General features: G+C 38.5%; 1 protein-coding gene across 2 annotated transcripts in view; it reads left to right on the top strand.

The window, feature by feature from the left end:
- The window catches only part of MTDH (metadherin), a 53,950-nt gene that overhangs the window by 11,941 nt on the left and 15,699 nt on the right, over window positions 1-26,310 (top strand). Inside the window, exons 3-10 of one of the 2 annotated variants that reach the window (XM_067536941.1) lie at window positions 9,985-10,069; window positions 10,693-10,872; window positions 12,477-12,545; window positions 15,242-15,493; window positions 17,592-17,678; window positions 21,880-21,978; window positions 24,759-24,886; window positions 25,614-25,733. In XM_067536941.1, the coding sequence (XP_067393042.1) occupies window positions 9,985-10,069; window positions 10,693-10,872; window positions 12,477-12,545; window positions 15,242-15,493; window positions 17,592-17,678; window positions 21,880-21,978; window positions 24,759-24,886; window positions 25,614-25,733 (1,020 nt within the window). The remainder of the gene's footprint in view (window positions 1-9,984; window positions 10,070-10,692; window positions 10,873-12,476; window positions 12,546-15,241; window positions 15,494-17,591; window positions 17,679-21,879; window positions 21,979-24,758; window positions 24,887-25,613; window positions 25,734-26,310) is intronic. The other variant, XM_067536951.1, reaches the window with a different exon arrangement.

The raw sequence follows: 26,310 nt of genomic DNA on the forward strand, positions 1-26,310 counted from the left end.
AAGTGTATCATAGGTTTTTGTATTTGAAAGTAAAGATAGCATTTTTTTAAGCGAAGAAACAACCATATTTTTCTCTCTGCTTATTTTTCTCCTTCCCTCCCTCACAAAAAACAATACCATGTGTAAGCTGCGGTTCCAAGTATTTTATGGCACCATGTGACTGTCTTTTTTTAGTATAATAGTCAGATCATTTTGGGGATGTATAAGGAGAGAATCTAGCAGGGGTGTCCTGATGTAAATTAAGGCTATTTAAATCTCTGATCATGATTTAAATCACCAAGTGAAAAGAGATTATTTAAATCAATTTTAATCAACGTTTCCATTTTTACTTTAGTTACTTTCTAAAGAGAGGTGCAGTCTCACTGGTTGATATAACCATTAAAACATGTTGATTTTCAGCTAAATAGAGCCTTTACACAAGATTTGGTACATCTGTTTGCTACCTAGGAGGGTATACTATAACTATATACATTTATTTAAGCAATTACTCAGATAAATATTTTCATATTCTTAACTGTACACTTTTAGTATGTTAAAAGGTGAATGATATTGCTTATTTTATTAGATCATTAACTTTCTGCATGATTTGTGTCAAGATGCATTAGGATGGTAACTGGAATTTAACACATAACAGCACACAAGTTATTTATTTTAATTACACAAAACAAATGTTTTAGATACATAAACTCTTATCAAACGTTTTATTTTTACAACTAAATTATTTATTAAAGGAACAGAGGGATTAACTCTAGTCAATGAATTAAACTGTTTTAGGTCAGCCTGGGAAATTTTTCAAATATGCCTAAGTGAAAGGGATTTGAGCTTAGGTTCCTACTCACTTAAGTCTATTGAAAATGAGACAACAATCTCCTAAATTATTTAGGCTGTTCTTCATCCTTTTCAGACTGATAGATCTCACTGTCTCCCGCCCTCCCTCATTTTTATTCATAGACTGAAAGAGAGACAAGTTTTTCTCCTTTTTCATCTTTCAACTGATCTCTCCCCTTTGAATGAATTAGTCCAAATGAAGAAAATATTCTCTGTGCCTGCAGAAGAAGAGGCTAGTGATGTCAAAAATGGCTTTCACATTTCAACACACTCTTGTTCCAGGTGCTTAGCTAGTGACTTCCACCAGTTCAATGGTGTGACTTTCTTTAAAACATTAGCAAACATGTACTGCTTGAATGGTTCACCTCCACCCCTGAAATGTATTATGGTTGGCAAGACTGATGGGTGATTTAGATGCCCATATCATAGCAGCATCTTCAGCAGTTAGGCATCTACCAGGTACTTAAAGTTGAGAATATTGGCAAGAAAATGAAGTGGAGTAAGTGCTTGATACATCTGTTTCTTTACTGCTTGCAATTTAATGTTGTTGTTGGGTATTTCTTTCTTCAGTGTCTCAAAATTCTTTTCAAATTTCAACAGCTTCAACAGTACAGCAGCAATCTTTCTGCAGTTTGCCCAATAATATGGAAATAGGTTTCAGTATATGCAGCATATTTTCTGCATTTCCCTTTAGTCTGATAAGGGCTATTTTAGCTGTTATAGTTCCATCTATTTTGTCACAATTCTCTTCACAAATTGCCATCAGAATAGGCCAGTTCTTAATAGATGCCTCAGAATAGTCAACCACTGAATTCCAGTGCACATCTTAGGGTCAAATCAGTTTGGATCCTCCTGCTCTCTTCAATAAAGCTGAAGCATAATGATCATTACAGAAGTATTTTGCAAGTGCAACATTTTTCTTTATTCCTGGAGTTGTGTTTTAGTCTTTAGCTAAAAGATGCATCAAATGAGCACTTAACCCATATTTTATAAATTTCAGGTCGCCTCCGTTATCATCTTCTAGATTTCTTCTAATTTTTGCTACATTTGCAGTATTGTCCATGAGAAAGTTACACACTTGGCACTTACATTTTGTTCTATTACCTGCTGCTACTTTTAAGTATTCTGCTGAATCAGCATTTTCCAATAGATGAGTTGTTTCTGAAAGAAAGACAATCCCATCTTTTGTTACACACACTGATCCAGTAACGTGCTTGTGTGATATTGCACCACCCACCAAGAGTCAGATTAACGAATTTCATATCAATGCTTTTTGCACACTGTTCAATTTCCTTCCCATACTATGTATCCAGCAACTTTCCAGCAATGTCTGCTCTGTCCAGTGGAGTGTAACCTGGTCATAATGATTGAACCATGTCAATGAGATGTTTGTTATGAATGAGACAAATGGGAGAATTTGTTGCATAAGTGAACTGAGCAGTCTTCTCATTTATGGAGTCTTGTGGAATTTGCTCATCCTGATGATGAGTTCATCTGTGGTTTTTACTGTGTGATGAAGAAACTTTTTTTTTTTAATGAAGGTAATTCACTATCTGACGTACATTTAGTTGCAGCACCACTGGTCATACCAGCAGATGACTCTGAAGGGGTAGACATTGCAGGTAATGGACATTCATAACCCCCTTTATGTCTAAAATTTTCCCTGAAATAAAACGAATGAGACTTCACCTTTCTCATGGAGTATTGCTTATTGCACTACTTTAAAAAATGATTGTAAATGAAAGATTCCTCCCTACTCTAGCTGTTTGTAACACTGTTCAAATGATATAGTTTATTCTAAACCCAGTTTTATAGGGAAAATAAGTAATAAATCATAAGGATTATCTATATCTATTTAAATGCTTCTCTCTAGTGACATACCAAACAGCTGGAGGAGGAAAAAATATTTTGTAAATGTTAAAATTCATAAATATCTAATTAAACTTTAAAACAAAAAGTCTTCATCTAGGATGTTTGATTATACTGAGCCATAAAATTTCATTTAAGAAATCTATCAGTAATAGTAAAAATGAAATTGACAAATACTCCCACAACAAACTAACATATCAATTATATTTTGAATACAAACATTTTGAAATTCATAAGTACTCCATCCAAAACAAAAATTTAGCTTACATTATTGCCCTATCATTTACTAGCATAGTAAGAGATGGTAGGCAGTCCATAAGAATGGTGCAAAAATAAGTTTATTAACCAGTTGATGGACATTGTTCACGTGTCCATATCATCTTTCAAGTAATTGCTTTTGAGAAGCATTTGTCATAATGTCATTCATTCTAATAACCAGGGTTTGCATTTTTGTTTCACTGTTTACATTTGGCATGTGTTTCTTTTTTTATCCAGAGATACAGGAATTTCTTGAAAATATTCCTAAATAGGGTTCTTTTTATGATCTGCAACCATGGCAGTTTTTCTCTCCAATTTTCAGGTGTTGATGTGAACACTAGAGGTTGCACTCCAGAAGAATATTGTCCCTTCTTTCTACTGTGTACTGGTTTAACACCAGTGTTGCTCCTTTCTGGTTGAACACTTGGCTCCTTCTCCTTTTGTTACATAACTCTCCCCCTTCCGCCCCCACCCCTATCTCTACTTCCAGGAAAACAGAAGAACCAGCCGTTCGTGACTTTTGCTCGTGTAAACCCCATGTCTTTTGCATTGCAGTATTTTATTTATTTAGAGAAGGAGGGAGACAATTGAGAAATTAATGGATTTCTGTTTGTATGTATCTCTGTGTACACATGCAAGGAAACAGAGCATGACCATTTAGTAGAAGTGCCCAGAACCATCCAGAAGCAAGGATTGCTACTTGGGCACATCAGTGTTTTTCTATGAGCTGCAGAGTAAGTTTCCATGCTGGCTGGAGTAATAAATATTCTTAATTTGAGAGCAGAGCCAGTCAGAACTCGGGTAGGGAGAAGCTATAAAATACAAATATGAGACCACACAGATGGGCTCAGTGGATGATCATGATGAGATAAGTGATGGTATCTCTTGGAGTCAGAGGCTAGAGCCCATCACCTGTGATGACTTTGCCAGTCTCTTGCATCCAGTACCACAATCCCTGGATGCCCCACAGGACCAATCTCTTAATACAGTCCATGAACCATTATGCCATATTTATAAAGCTTGACCTCAAAACTTAATGTTTTTCCCCTGATTCTTTATATAGAAAATCAGCCTTTAACTCAGTTTGTGATAGAGGCTCATGGATTCAGCATATTTATTATTTAAATGTTTTAATATATTAAATTCATATTTCACTTTAAACAGGTTTATTTTTAAAAAGAAATACTTATAATTTAAGTCAGTGGTTCCCAACCTTTTTGAGTTAAAGCCTCACTAGTTAACACTAGGTAAAATGTGCCCCTCCCCAATCCACCCCGTCACCAGCCATAAATACATATAACTCCTATAAACACACATAATAACACTACATTATTTAATAATAATTAATAAATTACTCTTACCTGAGTAAAAAGCTAAGCCTTTCCTGGCTCAGCCACTACCATATGCCCCATGTGGCCCCAACTCTTCCCATCCCTCATGGACCGAGAGTAATGGAAGCAGGCTCTGGTGGGTTGGCCAGCACTGCTGCAGGCCTCCAGTGGTGCGGAGCTGCTCTTCTCCAACCAGGCACCTGGCCAGAATGGGGCTGGGAGGCTGCTCCTCTGCTCCAGCCAGTGCAGAGTATAAGACTGCTGCACCCAGCTCGGAGGGCTAAATGACCTCAGTATTACCGAAGCCTCATGGACCCCCTGGAATCTTTGGCGTCCTCCCCCCAAGGGGGCCCCACCCCCCAGATTGGGAACCACTGATTTAAATAACAAAATCTGAAACATCTGATTTAAACTAAAAAAAAAGATTTTTATCCATTCTGAAATCTAAAGTCCAGGTGTGGACTGATGCCCTTCATTGTCAACTAAAACATCCCCAAGACTCTTAAAACTTTGTGAGATGGTTAGGCAGACAGCTATGTTAGCCACTCTGGGAAATCATCCTCTTTCCATACATGCATTGTATTAAGAGCTTGAATGCACTGAGTAGAATCTCCCAAGGTCCTGTGAGAGTAATCTTTATTTGTACGGCTTAGAGGAGTAAACTGATGACTACAATTAAATGGTTATTCAATATCTAAAAATTACATGTATTCATTGAGTTTTTTTGCATTCTAAAAATGTGCGTATAATGAAAATTGTGCTCCTCTTGTGTTTCTGCGATTCTTGTTGTCTTTCTCTTCAGGGCCAAGCCATGAATCTCACTTATTCCTTGAAGATAGTCACAGCTTTCTACTGGTCATCGTCGCTAGTCTCTCCAGTATGGTCTTGTACCAAACAGAAGATGCCCAAAGTGCAGACAACACACATGCACTTCCTTGTTCACTCTTCTTCTCTGCCTTGTCCAGTTACACAAGAGCAAAAAATAAGTGATTCAACTTAGTTTGCCATACATGTCTGTCACCTACTAGAAAGGGACAAACTAGAACAAATGGAAAGATCCTTAAAACTTCATAGCTAGTTCTATTTGCAGGCTTAAAAATATCATGCATCGTCTTGAATCAGTACATATGATGGGGAAGGAAGACTTATTTTTACATTGTCTTTATCTTCCTCTGCACAGAGGCCCACACATCTGCTAGATTTTTAAGTTTTTTGCCAGTCTGCCAAGTTTTGTATGTATCATTCAGCTGATGGTAGAGTCAAGATTTGGCAGCCTTCTGTGCAGCAGAAGCTGATCATTTAGAATAACTAGAATCCTTATTTTGTACAGCCATCTTGCACCTCCTGGCTGTTTTAGTCAGTGATATCTTTGAGATGGTGACTGATGTTAGAAACCATGACTGAGTTTGGCAGGTGATGGAAAAAGTAGATATGTATTGGCATTATGAAAGCGAAAGTGATAACCTTGAAGTTCTGATTTACTTATTAAATCCTTGTACACAGCAACAAAAATTCTTTATTTGTAAGACTGTGAAAACATTTAATGTGACTTTTTCATAGAAAAGCTGGATGTTAAATTTGGATGTCTATTACTTCTAATCAGTTTTTTAAAAATTGAATTGTAGAATTAATATGCAAATTCTTGTGACTATGTAGGATTTTGTTTTTTATTTAGTTATGTTTGTCATTTGGCTTTTCATGCTATATTTTGAATGTGACAGGTCAAGCAGGGGGCAGCTGGGTTTGTGCCGTCTTTCGGGGTGGAGGGGTGATAACTGATAGAGACTAAAGGGGGGAGGGGCTGTCAAAGCAAAGTAGAAAAAAGGCTTTTTAAAAAAAAAAGTTTGTTCTGTATTATCTGGAAGATTTTGATGTCTGGAGAGCTTGTGAAATGATGATCTCACAAGAGCCAACAGTGAAAGTTGAGCAGTTAAAAGGAATTCGTTTATAGTCTGTTTACTCCCTTTTTAAACACTTATTTTGTGCTCACTAAAGCTACTTAGTCAAAATTTTTCAGAGGTTTTTTATTTTTTTGGTAGAAAAATTGCCTTTTTCAAAACTGGAAATTTTTGAGAGATTTGTTTTCAGAGTTTTCTGGTTTTCAGTTTCAGGGGGTTTCCTCCTCTGCATGTGCCTTCTCCCCTCCCCATAAAATGAAAAAGAAAAAAGAAATACGGGTAGAAGTGAAGGAGAAAAGAGAGGCAGAAGGATGCTGATAAATAGAAGAGGGTTCAGAGAAGAGCTATGAGAATCATTAAAGTATTAGAAAACATGTATTTTATTGATAGACTAAAGGAGTTCCATCTACTTAGCTTAACAAAGAGAAGGTTAAGGGATGACTTACAGTTTACCTACATGAGGAACAAATATTTAATAATGGGCTCTTTAGTCAAGTGGAGAAAGATATTAACAATATCTAATGGCTGGAGGTTGAAGATAGACAAATTCAGACCGAAAATAAGGCGCACATTTTTTAATAGAACAATAAACCATTAGAACAGTTTTACCAAGCATCGTGGTGGAATTTGATTCCCCATCACTGGCCATTTTTAAATCAAGATTGGACGTTTTTCTGAAAGATATGCTCTAGGAATTATTTTGGGGAAGTTCTATGGCATGTGTTATACAGGAGGATAGACTAGATGATGACCTTAGAATCTATAGATCTTAGAAGCTACAGAATCTATAAACTTCAATTACTATTTGTATGGAGAAAAGATGATTTAGTTAAGGATTCAGCAATATCTACCCCTTCTGCCAGATGTGAGTAAAATATTGTAACTTTTTTTTAACATTAACTCCTCTTTTATCCTTAGTTATATGCTTTCTTATAGTAGTTTTTCACTTAAATAGTAATTAAAGAATACTGTATGTACAAGACTTACATTTGTATAGGAACCATTCTCAAATCCAACTGGATTATTTTTCTCTGTACCTAATTTAGTTTATTTTTAGTTTACTACAATAGCAGATGAAGGAAAAAGAAATGTTTGAGACTTATCCTTGTTCTTTTGGTGGGGTAGGGGTTATGGAGAGGAGTCAGTAGTCCTCCAAAACTCATTGCTTGGGTGAAAGTGCTCCTTCTGAACAAATGCTCCTTCTGCCTTATAGTTAAGCTTGGCAGGACTTGATTTAAATCCATAGCTGTTGGTTAACGTCAATTTCAGCTTACACTGAAATGGATGAAGGAAAAAATCCATCAGTCACAGTTGGTGTGAGTGCAGCTACCCACCCTCACACCTAACACCTGCAGGGATCAGGTGTCACCAGCCATGCAGGAAGCCCTCTGCAGCCCCAAGAGTGAGGGAGCAGGGCCATGACAGTGGAGCTACAAAGGGTTCCCTGTACAGCTGGGGACACTGGATCGCTGCTGGCCTAAGGTGACGGGGAAGGAGCAGAGCAGAGACCCTTGGCGCCTCTGTCTGTGTGGGGGAGGCCACCTTGCTGCTGAATGGCTCCTGCCCAGTGATGGAGTCATTCAGCAGCAGAGTGGCCTTCCCCATAGCAGGGACCCAGAGGGCTCATCCTCTTCTTCCTCCTTGCAGTCCTCCCCAGGAGTCTCTGCTCTGCTCCATCAGCACCAGAGCCTTCCCCACACGATGTGCCTGCAGGGATTGGATGTTTCAGCCCTGAGGCAGCATAGAAAGCCTTCTGCATGTCTACTGTCATGTTCCTGCTCTCACTAATTAGGAGTGTGGGTCTCTATCCCACCAGGACTGCAGCTTTTCTCACACCTTACGTCCGGCCCTGTGACATGGAGAGAGCTGTCTACAGCTGTCATGGGAGTGACAGAACAGCAATGACGGCAGGGCTGCAAAAGGCTCCCTGCATGTCGTGGGGCCAGTGACACCCGATTCCAGTAGGCCCAAAGTAGGGGGGCAGGTGTGGTCCTGGTGGGGTAGAGCAAAGACCTCTAGTCAGAACTGCAAGGAGAAAGAGGAGCCTTCCTCAGTGGAGTCTCTCGTCTGGCTGGTCATGACCAGCAATCTCCCCTGCACCGTGTGCCTTCGGGGATCAGGTATCACCAGATCCATGGCCATGCAGGGAGACCTGTGCTGTCATGTCCCTGCTTTCTCACTCCTCAGCCAAAAGTGAGGGAGTCATCCCCAGGCAGAAACTATTCAGCAGTGCAGTGGTCTCCCCTGTGGCCAGGGGCTCATCCTCCTCCTTGCAGCTGTGGCTGGGGGTCTCTGTTTCTCCAGGCCAGGACCATAGCCTCCGCAGAACCATGCACCCAGGTGTCTTGGGCCTCTCGGCCATGCTGAGAGCCCCCTGTAGCCTAACTGTCCATGCTGCTCTAACCCCAAACCTACCCCCCCCCCTTAATTTTCCACAACTGTAAAAATAAAAATTGTTAAAAATCATACTTTTAAAAAAAAATCTGCATTGACATTGCAAACAAACAAAAATCTAATTCTGCCAAGTCTATATCTTATTCTCTTTCTGGACCCAGGATGCCTTTGCTCTGATAACAGTGGAGGTTTAGGCTTCCCTGGTGGAATGCGTCAGTTAATTCAAGGTACTTCTTTACATAGATTTATACCGTTTAACGGCCCATTCAATGATGTAATCTGACTTCTGTATATCACAGGCCATAAAATTTCACCCAGTTTACCTGTGTTGAGTCCAGTAATTTATTTAACTAACACATGTTCCTGAAAGTCTCAATTTGAAGACTCCAAAAGATGGAGAATATATTGTTTGCCTTGGTAGTTTGTACTAATAGTTAATCAACCTCAGTGTTAAAAATTTGTGCCTACTTTCTTTATTGGGATTGGTCTGGCTTCAGCTTCCAGCATTTAGTTCATGTATGCCTTTCTTCATGTGATTACAGAGCCCTTTAGTACTTGGCATTTTCTCCCAGAGAATGGTACTTAGAAATCGTAGTCAAGTCACCTCTGTCTTCTTTTGACAAGCTAAACAGATTGTGCTCTTTAAGTTTCTCGCTGCATCTTCTCCAGCCCTTGAATCAATTTTTGTGCCTCATTCTGCATCGTCCAGTTTTTCAACGTCTATTTTAAAATGTTGACAGCAGACCTGCATGCTGTATTCCAGTCTCTCTCTTACTAGTGCCATATACAGAAGTAAAATCACTTTTCTGTTTCTACTTACTGCTCCCCTGTTTATATATACGAGGAACCTGTTAGATCTTTTGGCCACAGCATTGCACTGGGAGCCCATTTTGAATTGCTTGTGCACTGTGACCCCCTAAATCCCTTTCACAAACATTGTGTTCCAGGATACAGTCCCCCATTTTGTAGGTATGGCCTGCATTCCATGTTCATAGATGTAAAGCTTTACATTTGACTATTAAAATGCATTTTGTTTTATTAGGTCCAGCCTATCAAGCAATCCAAATTGCTCTGTATGATCGGCCTATCCTTACTTCCCATTCCTCCAGTCTTTGTCATTCATAGATTTTGTCAGCAATGGAGTTTTTGATTTATTTAAATATAGAAAAGAGAGCAAAACAACACATTTTTTCCTCCATACTGAATTTTCATACTGAAGAAATGTTTCCTAAAAGTCACTACTTTGGCACTAACCAATGTGTTAATCTTGCATAGTATGTCTTCCATTTTTAATCTGTAAATATCTTTAATCTTACACTTTTGATAACAATATTTTCTTAATACTTATAATAGAAACATTGTCTCTTTAATAACATAGAACTGAATTATTGCTTTTTTTATTGTAGTCAAAGAAGAATAAGAAGAAATCAAAGGGAGATACTAAAGCAGTTCAGGACCTGTCACGTCAAGATGGAAAAGAAGCAGATGAAGGTACTAAGAACAGCATCGATAAGACAGTGCATTGAGACATTTTGGCCTACATGCTATCTGAGATTTACTTATTTAAACATACCATAAAGAAATTAATTAGCTGATGTTATAATTTCAAATCTGATATGTGGGCATGTAGTGGTTACTAGCTGGTGAAATGTTTTTAGATTAAGGCAGATTGCATGCTGAATGTTTGAAAAGCCAGGATTTCTGGAACAGAAAAGTTAAGATGGTGGCTTCACAGTTATGGTGCTGGCACTTTGAGCTGTGAGTATTAAGGATTATAAGGGTTGAAAAATACTAAAATTGTTCAGCTAAGGCAATCAACCTATATCTTGTTCTGCCTGAAGTGTCATGGCTCATGTGGTTTGTGTGGTTGTAAAAACAAAATACTACTGTATTTTATGTTCAGCCAGAAAAAGGATATACTGACGTTTCAAGCATGCCATTTAAACTGTTACGTGTAAAGTTCAGTCACTTACCCTTGTTCTCACGTCTACCTATTGGTTTCAATCTATCATATTGCTAACTCTTAAACAAATTAATCTTGGTTCCCAGTTGTGTTATTTTTTTACCATTGTGTTACTCATTTAATGTCATTTTTATTTATGGGGATGTTTTAGGCACTTGGGAAACTAAAATCAGTAACCGTGAGAAAAGGCAGCAGCGTAAACGTGACAAGGTACTGACTGACACTGGTCCAATAGAAGTAAATCTCCCTGGGATGGAAAATGCAGTGACAGTAGGCACTGAACAACTAATACCTACATCGTCTTTTCCAGTTGGTCCCAGAAGAAATAAAGGTATGACACTGGAGAAAAAACATGTAAAAAATAAGCAGTGTTCACTTAGCAATGCAATATAATTGGAGGGGAAAAATCCATGTAAAGGATATTGCAACTAGAAGTTGTAACACTTTGGGTGGATTTAAGGAATCAAGGATGGGGGGAAAACTAAAAACAGCATTTTTCAGAAGATACCTGTTCTACTAAGATTCTCACCTGCTCTCCAACTGAAAGCATGGACCCAGTTATGAGAACTGTAAAGCCTTGTTCTTCTCAGAACCTATAGAAGCATCCCTCAATTAGGTACCTAATCTTGCCCCTTCTCATCACTATCCATATTCTTTTCTGACTATGTTGGGGAAGATTTCCTTATTTCACAGATAATCCCTAATTTTTTTTTCTTTTTTTTTTTCTTTTTGGCAGATCCTAATGGTTTTATAGCAGGTCTCTTCTCACCCTTCCCTTCCCTTTGTGGTCAGTTTGTTTCCTATTAAACTGAAACACAAACTGCTTCTTCTCCTCCTCCTCCTCCCCCCTTCCATCACTATACCAATTCTACTTAGTCTGAGCATTGTTTGTACAACTGATGTACCACAGCTTCATCAGTTTCCAGAGCCCCACAGTAAGAGGGAAAAGACACTATTTTGTTAGTTTACTACATAATGAGTTTCGTCTTTAAGTAGACGCCTAGATACACAGAGGCACCAGATTTCTTTTAGGCAGTCTGGTACCTGTTGATGCATCTGAGTGCCTAATTATACAAAGAACAATGCATCAAGTGTTGTGACAAAGCAGCAGAAAGCTTGAGCCTCGCTCCTGTCTGGCGCTTTGCTACAGTACATTCACATTCAGACTTTGACTCCTTTCATTGTTGATGCCTCAGATTCTTGTTTCTTCTTTTGTGGGAGCTTGTTTCCATCCTGACTGAATGCACTGTCATTGGCCTTGAGTACCATGTCAGTTGTCTTCCCTTTATCGCTGCAGGCATGTAGGAAGTAAGGCAACCCAGCAACTTCAAGAAATGTGTAGACTAACTGTATTATGATCTTTATGGACATTAATGATTACTGTAATCTGTCTGAGTAGGGACCATTGCAGTGTGTAGTCACCGCTTGTTCTCAGATGTCACGTTGCACCAGGTTAATTTGAAAGGCATTCAGCTGTATCTGCAGCACCACCTTTGTTGGTAAGAGGGTAGAGATAGCAGTTTTCCTTTTGTAGTAATGTCTGGAAGAGGCTAGCAGAAGAGTTTGCAGTGAAATGGCTGCTTCCACCTGGATCTCAGCAGCCCTGGAAAAATAGCTGTGCTTTTTTTAAATTAACTCTTTAAACTGAATTAAAAGCTGATCTAAGGCCCCTTGATTTAAATCCTTAGGTATCTAAACTTTACATAAAGTAGTCTTTGAGATTAAATGCCCATATTTTTTGGTTTTAATATAGCTTCTAAAAATTTGCTGTATATTTTATTTCCCCTTAGATATAGGATGTAAATATTTTTGCAGGTTAATGATTGTTAAAAAGCTGATCCTCTAAAGTATAAGTTGAACTTTAACAATGAATTCTGACTGGAGATGCATGTAATGAGATGTACAATGGTTTGTAAAGGCTTTCTCTTTAATCAGGTGATACAATTCTGAATGTTCAAGTTAGCAGCTCTAAATCTGCAAAGGGAGATTCAACAACTCAGCAAGGTAAAATGATTTATGACTAGCGTGCATGCTAACTTGTTAATCTGAGTAATAGTTCCTATACAGAAAAGGAGCTTCACCTGGTCAGAGTGCAGGATGCTGTGCAGTTCATGATTAAGAACTTTTTTCTCAGTTATGCAGTTGCTTGCTCTTCAGTTGTGGTTGTCTGACTTGCATAATCACGGTACAGTTATTTCTCAATAACAGTTTATTGAGTATGCAGACTCTTTACCCTAGTTACTCTAATATTGCTGTACTGTATTGGTACTGTACCTAGAATATTTATGCTGTTTATATCTGGTATAAAAATTACTACCCAGAAAACCACAAACATTTGTCTCTTGGAATAACATTTGGGACTGTCTAGATTAGCCTTAATAGTGTTCAGTGTTCACTTTCTCAAGGTAATGAGTTAACAAGTTGCCTAAAATAAAGTATCTAAATATATAAGAGAAGCCCCTAGGTGTGTGCTTTTAATCAGACACACAGGTCCTAATTCTCAGGAAATCTGACATGTAGTTTGGGCACAAATTGGTTACTTAGCATCTAAATACCACAGTGGTGGGCATATGTAGATTTTGCACATGTGAATACCTGTTTGTGCATGGAATTACTATAATTTTAGCCCAACTGTCTGAAAATTGGGCTCAAATTATAAAAACTTATTTTTGAGTGTTGAGGCTTACAGTTAGTCTTTCTGGTAGGAGTAGCTGATCCAAGAACGTTTGGGAAACCATTAAGCCTGGCATTGTTAAAATTCAAGTGATCTCTGAAGTCTGTAGCACAGTGTATCTCAAACTGGAGGTCCTGATTCAAAAGGGAGTTGCAAGACTATTGTAGGGGGGTTGTGAGAGCAGTGGCAGCTGGTAGAATTGTGAGAAATGACACCCAACAGAAAGCAATTCTGTTGCTGTCAATCCTTCAGACCTATGCTTCACAGGCAAACTGCTGTTGCTGTGCAGTGCTGCTTGAGAGGAAGATATATGTGGGATGAAGTGATTCTTTTATTGAGGTTCTTGTACTGTATGCACTACTGTGTATCGAATCTCCTTCAAAGAATGCATTACTGTCCACCTTCCTGGCCTCAGAGCTTTCCAGGAGTACAGCCTGTTGCAGTAGTGACTGTGATCATCTTCGCAGTTAGGGTATCCTAAAAAGCTGTTGATATTTTTATGCTGTACTAGACAAGGTAGAAAACAAAGTTTAAGGGGCAGGACGTGGAATATTTGTCTCTACATTTTCAGATTTGTTAGGTCCATTACCCTTTCACTTTGGAAAGCTCCTGGTTATTCATGTTGGTTTTTTTTAACCTTTTATGCATTTTTTTTTCCGGGGCTGACTTCCTAAATAGAATGGAGACCTTCCTCCATCCTATCCTAGTTCTGAACAGCCAGATGGGGATTCTCACAGCTCTCTCAATTGTTACCTCCCTGGTGGAAGGGGCAAGGGAGATTACATGTAATCTTTTGTCAGAGACAGAGCTCTTGACAGGGCTAGTGGCCCCCTTTTTTAATGCAGGAGGAAGAGGTACCAGTGAACAGGAAGTAGCAGCCCTTTAAGGGAGAGAAGAGCATAGGAAGTGAGGCACAGCCTTTTGATGTTGCTTCCTATTTCTCCCAGGTATTCGAGCAAAAGGGCACTAGTCATCCGAACTAGAGAATCAACAGAGACAGAGCAGCCACCCCTCTTCCATGCCCATGTAGAGAAGCTGCCTCCATGTCCCATTTTGGCTCTCTTCTATTATGTGCCTCCTGCAGTGGTTCTTGCCATCAGTACTCCCTCCTCTCACTATGGCACTCCTTTTTCAGTGTTCTCTTGATCCCAAACAGTGTTGCAGCATTGTTTTAAAAGTTGCTTTTTCTGCCGTCTGCAGTTCATCCAGAATATATTTTCTTTTCAGTCATGTACATACAAGTTAGAGCATTTTGTTTTACTGTTTTTATTCCAATGCAAGAGTATTCAAGTACTCAAGAATTAAGCTGGTTCATGGACTTGCAACTGGCCTTGCTGGATTCTAAGCTCTTAATACCCAGGATTCTCATTTGTTTAGCACACTTCATTGTAAAGTGTCATGTTTGCTTATGGCAATATATAAATATCACAGCACATTACCATATGGCATCACAGTTCTACGCTTGAGCCTGTAAGGAGCAATATGCATTGCTGTCTCTTGTCCCCCAAAAATTGACTGAAAGAATGATATTGGCTGGCTTTGGAGAGAGCAGTGTTTAGCCACCCTCACTAGGAAGAAAGTGACATAAAAGAAGGGTGTGGAGCAAAAGAAGAGATAATAGAGGCCCTCTAGCCATGAAGAGAGGGAGGGAAAGAGGGGGGGGGAATAGAATCCTGTTTTCTAACATTGCAGGTGGAAGGCAGAGTGCTAAAACATTCCAATATCTTCACAGGAATGGAGCATACAGGCAGAGGTGAGGGACAAAGATGTAGAAGTGTTAACAGTTGAAACGTGAGTGGTACTGTAGATCTAACTTTAGACATTTCAGCCTTAACAAGTTCACCCTTTTAGAGGCTAAGAGATTTAATGTAACAATTCATGGTTTGTGTTAAAATTGTCTTGCAACCACATATGATTCTCGTATCTAATATTTAGTTGCTACTTACTGAAATACCACAATGGACTTGATTTGTTTATATTCAAGTAATATTTTAACTTTTTTAACAATGTGTTTTTATTTTTTAAGTTTCTTCAGGATTGAGTGAAAGCCCTACCGTAAATGGAGGAAGTTGGAATGATAAGTCTGTAAAAATCTCCTCAGAAATCAGTGCAGGTGAGGAGAAATGGACATCTGCTCCATCAGCTACTGCGGGGAAGAGGAAGAATGAGACATCTGCTTGGGGTCAGGACACTGGAGATACTAGTGGAAATGGAAAAGATTGGAGTGTATCCCTTGTGGGCAGGTCCTGGGGAGAACGTGCTTTGTTCCCTAGCATTGGTAAGTATTGCTCCATGAGAGCATTCTTGTATCTTTCAGTAAAGGTAAAACAATGCTAGGATTCTTAAAACATAATTGTCATTTTGTAACCTTGTCGCTGTGTAGGTTAATTGATTGAGTTCTGGTGTTTAAGAAAACAGTCCAGTTCAGCTGCTTTGAACTGCTATATTTAAAGATTTTGGTTTTGTAACAAATTAAGGTTGCCAGATTAATTATGGGAAAATATTTTTCCTTTTTCATATAGAAAACTGCCTATCCACCCACAGAGTAGTACTAAAAATCTGAAGTGTGAAAATGTAGAAATGCTTGATTTGTGAGCCTTGTGGATGTATTTTTTAGTAATTCATATTTTTAAAGTGGTGTCTAGTAAATTCTGAATCCAAGGCATTTCAACTTAATCACAAAGAAATTCCAATTTTATTGATGTAAACATTTACTAAACATTTATTTAATATTTTTCTTTACTGGTATTTTTTAAGGAAATATTTAAGACTTTTTTTCTAAAAAGATTAAAAAAAACTGCATACAATTCAGCACCAATGAGGAACTCTGCGGCAAAAACATTTTTTATTTTTTAGAAAAGGTCTGAATTTGGTAGGCGTGGGGGAGGAAGCCTCACAAAATTGGCTGGATATTGCAAGCTGATGGAGAGAAGTGCAAGTTTAGGGCCTCAGCATTGACTATGAGATAGAGCATCAATACAGAAATACACCATACTCCTAATTGTCACCTACTGCCCTATACTGGAACCTGTATGACATATAGTTAAACAACTGCAACCCATACTCAATGAAGACCACATCCTGAAAGAGATCTTTCCCCAATCCTCTTTTCTCACCTTCAAACAATCCCCCAGGCTTACTAAACTCAGAATCCCCATAGACCAGAACCTCCCAACTCAAAGCAGCACGAGACTCTTCTATAACAGATGCAAAACCTGCAGACATATTTCAACTGCTACGACGATCAACACCTCCTGACATACCTTTCAAGATCCATGGGTCCTATGCATCCACTAAATGCCCCAGTAATTATGTGGAGGAAACCAGCCAATCACTAAGCTCTCAAACTCATACAGAAAAATAAGACACAAACACCTTGTTGCTGTAGATGAACACTTTTCACAAAACGATCACGCCATATCTGACCTCTCAGTTTTTGTCCTCAAAGGACACCTGCACAACAACTTTGGCCAGGTTTACTCTACAGACCTAGGTTGGTATAACTAGGTCACTGACGCACACCCCTGAGTAACGTAGTTATACCAATATAACTCCCCGTGTAGAGAGCGTTATGTCGACGGGAGAGCGTCTCCTGTTGATATAGCTACCATCTCTCGGGGAGGTGGATTACCTGTGCCAACTGGAGAAGCTCTCCCATAGGCATAGGAGCATCTTCACTTAAATTGCTACCACAGTGATTTTAAGTTTAGATCTTCCCTTCAAAGACTAACCTGGAAGCTTAAATTCATAATTTTGCTCTCAAAATGTGGTCTCAATAAAGACATTGGATGATTACAACAATCTGTAATCCACAGCCCTTCCTCCTTTTGTTCTGTGATTGCAGAGGTGTTAGTAGGCCATTTCACCTTGATTTGTTCCTTAGAATATGTTATCTACTTACGCTAAACAATCTTTTCCACCTTGTATTTACCTGTGAGACTGATGCCATGTCTACACTATAAACTTAAATCTCTGTAACTACATCGCTGTGGGATGTGAAAAGTCTGTGCCCCTGGTGCCTCGCAGAGGTAGATTAACTACGCTGATGGGAAAGCTGCCCTGCTGTAGTGTTTTAAGCGTGGACCTGACCTGAATACCTTTCCAGACCTAAAGAAGAGCACTATGTAACTTGAAAGCTTGTCTCTTTCACCAACCGAAGCTGGTCCAATTAAAAAATATTCTCGCCCACTTTGTCTAGTACTTGGTGAGCAAAAGTAAACTTAAAGGAACGGGTCTCTTACTAGGATGAGACTTTATCTTGGGGTTGGAATTTCTTCTGATTCTTTTACCCTATTCCTACACCTTTAGAAACTAATTTTAGATGCCTTCAGCAAGGCAAAATAGAGTGACGTTATCAAGCTCTTTATTTTTTCCAGCAGCCTGGAATGTGGATGGAAGGATCAAGGCCTCTGAACAAAATTCTGCTTCTTTCACTTCCTTAGGACTAAATCCTGCAGTTTCTGGTATGTTAAACTTTTCAAAGCTTTTTCTACAAGTGGAAATAAAGTATGTAACTATTCTTAAATTTAAAACTTTTTTTGGCAATAATCATTCTGCAAAAATGGTTTTAGTTTGTGGCTATCAAGACCAAGGGTTTGTCTACATTTAAAAAGCTGCAGTAGTATCAATGCAGCCATGCTGCTGTTCATTGAAGGTAATCCACCTCCCCAAGAGTAGGTAGTTATGTCAATGGGAGAAACCTTCTCATCGTCATAGCACTGTCTAAACCAGAAGTTAGATCGATATAACTGCATTGCTCACGGGGTGTGAATTTTCCACATCCCACAGCGATGTAGTTATACTGGCATAAGTTTCTCGTGTATACCAAGCCTAGGTTGTAGAAAAAGAACTTGCCACATCTTTAAGCATGGAATTGGTTTTTATGTATTACACATTTAACTGTATTCTGTAGTAAGAATAAATACCTCATTCTCTGAAAGGATGAATAAAAACCCTAAAGCTAGACCAAATATATCTTTTCCAAATCGTTTCAGTTCTGCTCATTATTCATCAGAAGTAATCTGTGTTTAGGAACACTTGATCATTGCTCTAAATGTGAAGTTCACTCTCTAGGGAAGGCTCTTAGAAAATTCTGGCTTCTGATGAAGGAGCATAAACATAATTCCCTAAAGTTAAGAGATCATATATTTAGGATTCTAAGACCTGTGTCTTTGCTCTTTAGCGTGAGATTAGAAGAACTCCCTTAACTCTTAAGGCTTTTTTTATCATAGAAAGGTGCAGTGAAGCCAGACCTTCTAATAACTCTTGCATGCTACCTCTGCCAAGTATAAATACTGCTTTCTTAACACTGCAGTCACCTCCTAGACCACTGTCAGCAAAGGAGGAGCAACATATTGGAGACTGCACTTTTGTCTCATTCCAACTCTGACTTCCTTTGTTGCATATTTACCCATTTCTCCAGTCAATTTGGCATATTGGCCTAAATTATTTGTGAAGCAGTTGCATTGAGTGCTTGTGCAAGTTCAGTGATACATCTCAGCTGTTTCTTTTTTTCCAGTACTTCTGCCTCTCCTATGGCACTTTCCATTCTATTCCACTAACTACAGTAGAACTCTGTTTATCTAGCTCTCCATTATTTACTCTCCATATTAATCGAACAAGCAGAGCACACAGGTCCAGAAGTGGGCGATCTCTCCTGTGACCACTAGATTGCAGCATTGTACTTTCCCATTCTCCAGATTAGCCAAATTTTTCATTATCTGAGCTAAACCTGGTTAGCACCTGGATGTGTCTTTTATCTGGCACTGTAGTGTCTGCCTCAATGCTACAGAGTTTGCCCCAGTGTTTCATCACCATATTCTTTACATCCAGTATCTTGCCACTCCAGCATCTCAGTTAGATGTTCCAGTATCTAATTTCATCAAGTTTAAGGCCAGAAAGTACTATTAGATTTAGTCTGACCTCACAGGACATTAAATTTCACCTGAATACTCCTATATTGAGCCCAATGAGTTTAGTTAGACTAAAGCGTATCAGTTATTAGTAGGCTAAACTGTTTTAAGCCACAGGTAGAGAACAGGAAAGACTAAGTCCCAGCAGTGGTAGCGATGTCCAAAATCCCAGCTGTGGTAGGAAATTAATTACATGAGATTAGAAGGTGATCAATGCTCCATGCAGCAAGGAAGCCATAAAACCCCCAAGGTCCCTGCCGATCTCACCTGCGGAGAAATTCATTCCTGATCTGAAATCATAGAATTTAATCATAGAAGATTAGGGTGGGAAGGGTTGTCAGGAGGCCATCTGGTCCAACCCCCTGCTCAAAGCAGGACCAACCCCAACTAAATCACCCCAGTCAAGGATTTGTCAAGTCGCACCTTAAAAACCTCTAAAGATGGAGATTTCACCATCTCCTTAGATAACCCATTCCAGTGCTTCACCACCCTCCGAGTGGAAAAAGTTTTTCCTAATATCCAACGTAGACCTCCCCCACTGCAACTTGAGACCATTGCTCCTATTTCCGTCATCTGCCACCACTGAGAACAGCCTAACTCCATCCTCCCTGGGACCCTTTTTCAGGTAGTTAAAGGCTGCTATCAGATCCCCCATACTCTTCCCTTCTGCAGACTAAATGAGCCTAGTTCACTCAGCCTCTCCTCATAAGTTATGTGCTCCAGCCCCCTAATCATTTTTATTGTCCTCCTCTGGACTCTTTCCAATTTGTCCACATCCTTTCTGTAGTGGTCCTCAGTCTGTAGCAGTGCATGGGATTCTTGCATCCTAAGTGCAGGACTCTGCACTTGTCCTGGTTGAACCTCATCAGCTTTTTTTTTTTTGGCTCAATCCTCCAATTTGTCTAGGTCACTCTGTATCCTATCTCTACCCTCCAGCATATCTACCACTCCCCTCAGCTTAGTGTCATCTGCAAACTTGCTGAGGGTGCATTCCACCCCATCCTCCAGATCATTAATGAAGATGTTGAACAAAACCGGCCCCAGCACCAACCCTTGGGGCACTCCCTTGTTACCGGCTTCCAACTAGACATTGAGCCCTTGATCACTACCTTTGAGCCTGATGATCTAGCCAACTTTCTGTCCACCTTATAGTCCATTCATCCAACTCATACTACTATAACTTGCTGATAAGAATATTGTGGGAGACAGTATCAGAAGCTTTGCTAAAGTCAAGCTATATCATGTCCACCACTTTCCCCACATCCACAGAGCCAGTCATCTCATAGAGAGCAATCAAGTCGGTTAGGCAACCAGTTTAAAAATTGAAATCTGGCAATCAATTTGACCTTGATTGTATGAGCAAGATATATCAGTCAGGCATCTAAGGAGCAAGATTCTCTGTATCTCCTCAAAGCACTGATCTTCTCTATCAGGTGTCCTATCCCTCATTCTGGCCAATCTCTGCTTTAGATAAAGGTGGGGGAGAAAAACAGACCAGCCAGCTGTGCATCAGGAAAAAATTGCTTCCCAACTGTGATAGAGAACTAGCTGAAGCCCTGAAGCATGTGATTTGATATAGCTGCAAAGGTTATGAATATGTTCAGAGCAATTCAGGCAATTGAGAGCAATTGTTTTCTCACCATGGGCGATGAAGGAAGGAGATGAATAGGAGGTTTCATAGATTTATCAGATCTCTCAGGACACCCATTGTGCCTTGTGGGTGCTGGAAAACTTTTTCCAGCACTTTCAGTGGTCCATCACTATTGGTTTATCCTAGGAGCTTTGCCACCTTCATAATCAAGGGAGCTGCTGGCTATAGCACTTGGAGGGCAGCATTTGTACTCAGCAAGGTTATAGCATATAACAGCTCTCACTTTGTCCTGCTACCACTGTGCTCAATGGTGAAACCTTTAAACCTTAAGAACTAGTAGAGTTGAGAGCCAGGAGTGAGAATCCTACAAGATATCTTCAGAAAAGCAGAATTACAGGCAAGTAATTTTACCCTTTTCATAAGAATCTGATTGTTGTGTATCCTTCAATATACAAAGAAACTACTGTAAACAAGGTTCAGCGGAATGTTATGTAGTCAATGTTTCTCTTTGCCCATGGCCCCTAAATTTTGTCTTTTTGTTTCAGTATTTCCATCCTTCTGGTTTTTTTTTTTTCCACTGGGATCTCAAAGTCCCTTCTCTTCCCTCTGAATATGCCTCATTTTGGAGGCAGCCGATACTGTTCTTCATCACTGTGACTGAATATTGTGTGCACTCTGCAGTGTTCCCCTCTCTTGGTTTGGGGGAAAAAGAAAATTGGCATCATAGTCCAGTATGTTTCTGCTGGACTAGCAGGTCAGCCTGCTTCATATAGAGAACCTCCAGAAGACTTATGTCTGTGCTTCTAAATATAGAACTTCAACTTGCTAGAAATGTCAAAGTGAATCTGAGAGTTCTGAGATCCTGAATGTTGCTCTTGCTAAGGGTGTAAGTGCAGCCCAAGTCTCTTCTATTGCTGCAGGTTTCTCCTTCTGACTTTAAAATATACAGAGGAGGAAGGGGGAGAGCATTATTCCTACTCACTCAGAATTCTCTGATAAAACAGTTTTATTTTGTTTGCTGGATTCTCCCTTTTTATTCTTACCTTATCTTGTTACTTCCTTCCCCTTTTAAATAAGGGAATTCAGCACCACAGAACCAAGCTTATAAGCTAACAATAATTCTAAAGTTTTCCTAAGTGTATTCCCTCTGCTCTCTTTCAGGATCCAGCAATGAGCCAGTTACTCAGCCTGGTACTTCTGACTTTCCATGGGATTTAAGCCGCAGTCAGCCCCATGTTGATGATGAATGGTCTGGGTTAAGTATGTTCCTCTAAAATTCTCATGACTTAAAATTTTCTCTCTGCTTTTTTTCAGCCACACAGTATGAACATTTACATTAACTGGCTTCTGGTTTTATATTCTGTTGCTTTTGCTTTATATCTGTTTCATTTCTGTGTTAAATGTCAATTTAAGACACAGATACCAGGAAACCTAGAGTTACAGCTGAAATTCATATTTTGAAGTATTAGTAAATATAAAATAGTCCTCAAATAGTTTGTTTATTTTTTTAGTTAAAACACCTGGTCAAGGAAATTTACCTATTTCAGATATGGAAGAAAACTGTATCCAGTTTCTTCTAGATTTTGCTAGAAATGGTCTTAATAGGTAACTGATCCCAAAGTGAACTGTAGTGGCTTAATATTACAGATATATCGCTATGGGAACTGATAGTGTGTTCATACTCCAGCAGATGAGTGTATAACAGGCCTCTGAGCTCAGTTTACATATTGGTCATAACCCACTATAAGCTTTATTGAGTATAAGAAGACATTTGAATTCAGCATGTTTTCTGAGAACCATCTAATAATAATAGTAAAAACACACAATTATTGACTATATAAATGTCTCCCAGAGTGAATACCCTTGAAATCATTTAAGAACTGGTATCTAAAGCTTAGTTTCATCCTTCACTCTTGAATTTTTCTTGTAAATTTGAAAGATGATACTTGTAGTTCTTCAACAAAGATCAGCCTTTCCAAATGTGAAGGGTATAAAATATTAATATAACTGAATATTTAAATGTTAGTCCCTACTATTAATACTATACTTGTGAAGAAAGCATATTGTCTAGCTTCAGATTTTTTTTCACATTAAGCTGCTTAATATTTATTGATGTTTATTTCCTTGGTCAAATCTAAGTAGGTAGCTCTCCATATCAATCTAGTGTATATCCATTGGCCAATTAAATCTAGGAAACAATACATATCTTGTTACTGCTCAGTAAATTTTATCCTGTCAACTATACCACTACATTTAATAAACAATTAAATAAATAAATTGCTTGTAGAAAGATGGTATCTTTTAAGAGCAGCACAGAAGAAACATAAAAATAATGTATATTGCATGACCAGTTTGACACTAAACTAGTCCAGCACTCAATCTTTTATTCAGCCTATTTTATAATGCAATCTTACTTTTTATAAGTCTTAGAATCATCTTGATGTCAATCGCTTATTTGTATTCTGAAGGACATAGTTATTCAGATTCCTAAGCACATTGATCCTCTGGGAATGTTTATGGTTACAGACTTCAGTAGTGTAAGTCATGGATATCAAGTAGCTGAAATACAAAAGTTATGGAAGAAGTTAGAAACATGTAAAGCATACATATTTGTGCACATTATCCCCTCTTTCAGGTTGGATACAAATAAAGGAATTACTCAGATGTGGAGGTAGCTCCAGTATCAGATTGAACAAAAGAAAAGAATGGACAATTTTGGGTCCTACAAGTGAGAAGCCAGTATTTTGCAAAGGATTTTAAATGTTAGGCTATAATTGGACCATATCAGTCTGTCTTACTATCTTGTATACTAACTTTACCCCAAGGTGGGAGGGAATTCAGTTTTGGCAGTATTTTAAATGATTGGAGCAGTTAATACATGGAGAAAAAGGGTGCAAATGTAAGAATTCTGAGTTCAGACTATTCATAATTGGTAAACAAGTTTGTTTCCTGTTTGTTCTCCCTTTGCCTTAATTTCTTCAGTTTCCTCTCATATTTATGGTACCTGGCATAAGATGTTAACTTTGAAACCAACTTGCTGTCTTGCTATAAAAGAGTGTTTACACCTTTCTTCATAATTCCCTCAAATCAGTATTTCTACTCTATGAAATATGAATTGACTTCTTAAATCTGTCACATTGATCAATGACAACATATTTGCACAGTGCTCAGTGAAATAAACAACCTAGTGGAAAAATAAAGTAAAGACCTGCAAAACTAGAATAAAAGGGCAGTATGCAGAAAAATCAGTAAATTTTAAGTTCAAGATTGAAATCAGACCAACAGAATGCATTTATATATCAGTCTGTTTACATACAAAGAGTCATCTGGACTTCTCATAATATGGTTTTGAAGAACTGGGCTAATTGTGGAAAATGAGAACGAATATCGTTTGTGTACCAGTTTATCTAATAAAGTATCTTTCTTCCAAGATCTTAATTTGTCAGTAAATGTGGATGCAACTCATTAAGAATTCATACTGATAGCAAGTTTGGCCAAGAAAATAATTCTCCAGAAATTTAAGTCTTTGTGGGCTTTAGTATTTTGTACTATTGTTGAAGTAATAGTATTTGCCCATTTAGAAAAAAAACACTTTAGATAAGAAATTTAAAATATTACTATATTTTAAATATTTAAATTTGTCCTTCTGTTACACATTCCATCAGAGGATCTCAAAGCAATTAGGTGGTGGTTTCTGGTTCTATATTACTAGCCAGCAATTCAGTTGCTTTATCAACAGTTTCACTGTTAAATTCAAGCTATGTAACCAATTACAAGTAAATGGATTTATGTATTTTATTTAGTTTTCTGTTTTACCAACGTCAAGCCTCTTCCACTCATTAATAAAAAAAATTAATTAAGAATAACGTAAATATTAATGTTTATTATCTTAACGTTTATTACAATTTCTTGCTGTTAACCTGTAATGTCTATTATGGGATTGACTTTTTAAAAATGCATTTGGCATTTTTGTGTGAACTTGGCAGTCATATTGTAGGGTAAGTAGGTTTTCCTTAAACTATCATTTTTAACCTTCATAGATGGTCTTTCTTCTGCTGATCCCAGCTCTGATTGGAATGCACCAGCAGAAGAGTGGGGAAACTGGGTAGATGAAGAAAAGGTTTCTTCTGTTCCACAGCCTGAGGAACCATTATCTGATGTTCAGAAGGTAGATAACCTAACTTATTGCCTCCTAAATCCCCTAATTTATCCTTTATCACCTTTTTTGGATTATTATAGAGCCTGGTGGTAATAAACAGAGAATTTCATTCCCACGTGACATTGACTTTTCATTGAACATGTACGGTGATGCCACTATTGTTACAAATGTAAAAGCATAGCAGTCAAGAAAGAGAACATTTTATGTTTTCAATAATGGAGTGTTTCACTCTTCATCGCCCAAACGAAGATTGGTATGGGCAGCAGTTCCTTGAAATGAACATTTTCTTAGTGCTTCCATTCTGCCTCTGCAGCCCTCTGCAGGTGGATGAAATTGTTTGAGTATCTTTAATATAGCTTATTATGGCTCTATCTCTGTACTGTGGAGTAATTTATGAAAGAAGGGACAGAAGTAGAGCTGTTACACTAGTATTGAGAGCAAAGTTCATAGTGCCTACCATGACTTTGGTATTTTAATTATGCAAAGAAAATGTATATCATTATCTTGGCCATTTGCCGTTCAAGTTCCTGCCAACAGTATTTGCTAAATAGCATGAAAAGAATGGCTTCTATTACCAAAATAGATTGAACTGGTAAAATTAAGCCTGGCTGGCCATTTGCAGCTTTAAGAATTTAAATACAAAAGATAGACTTACACACCCACCTTCACAAGGTCAATAAAAAGCAGTAAGAAATTATACTTTCTTAGGACTCACTCTTCTACTTCTAATACTAAGGCTTCAGATGATGAGAGAGAAAAAGCAGAGCCAACTCTCCAGAGCTGTACTAGTGGCAAAGCCAAGAAGAAGAAGAAGAAGAAAAAGAAGCAAGGTGAAGAGGCTAGCTCTCCTGCACAGGTAAAATAGGGCAAATATATGTTCTTATTTTATCTGGGGCAAAATTCTTGATCAGCTTTGAAAGATGCACTGACCTTTTCAATACTTTTTAATTGCATTCTGTTGCTGCTTGTCAAAAATCAACATGATTCTTCAAATACTTGAGTGTTGCAAAAACATAAATGCCAATTACAAATAGCTGTATGACTTTTTTGGTAAACATGATTCAATTTTGTTGAATTGTTGTCATATTCATTCAGTATTAAATATTTAATTGTTGACAGACAGTCATGAAACATGAGGGAAAACTTGGGTGTTCTTCCCAAACCAATTCAGTTTTGCTTATCCTGAACTACGTATCCTCCTCAATGAAATAAGGTTTATGATCTTCCCTAAGGGTGCATCTAGCAACTATTGTTGTTTTCCTCTGCAACAGGAATCCTGTCTTTTGGAAGAGACCCGCTGATACATAGCTGAATAACTCAGAGTTTAAGGCCAGAAGGGGCCATCATAATCTCTTGACTGACCTCCTATATATCGCAGGTCGCAGAATCCTACTTACCCATTCCTGTAATACGCCCATAATCTGGCTGAGTTA

Source organism: Emydura macquarii, unplaced genomic scaffold (genome assembly GCF_026122565.2).
Source record: "Emydura macquarii macquarii isolate MOO-44397 ecotype Brisbane River unplaced genomic scaffold, CSIRO-AGI_Emac_v2 contig_383, whole genome shotgun sequence".
NCBI classification, from domain to species: Eukaryota; Metazoa; Chordata; order Testudines; family Chelidae; genus Emydura; species Emydura macquarii.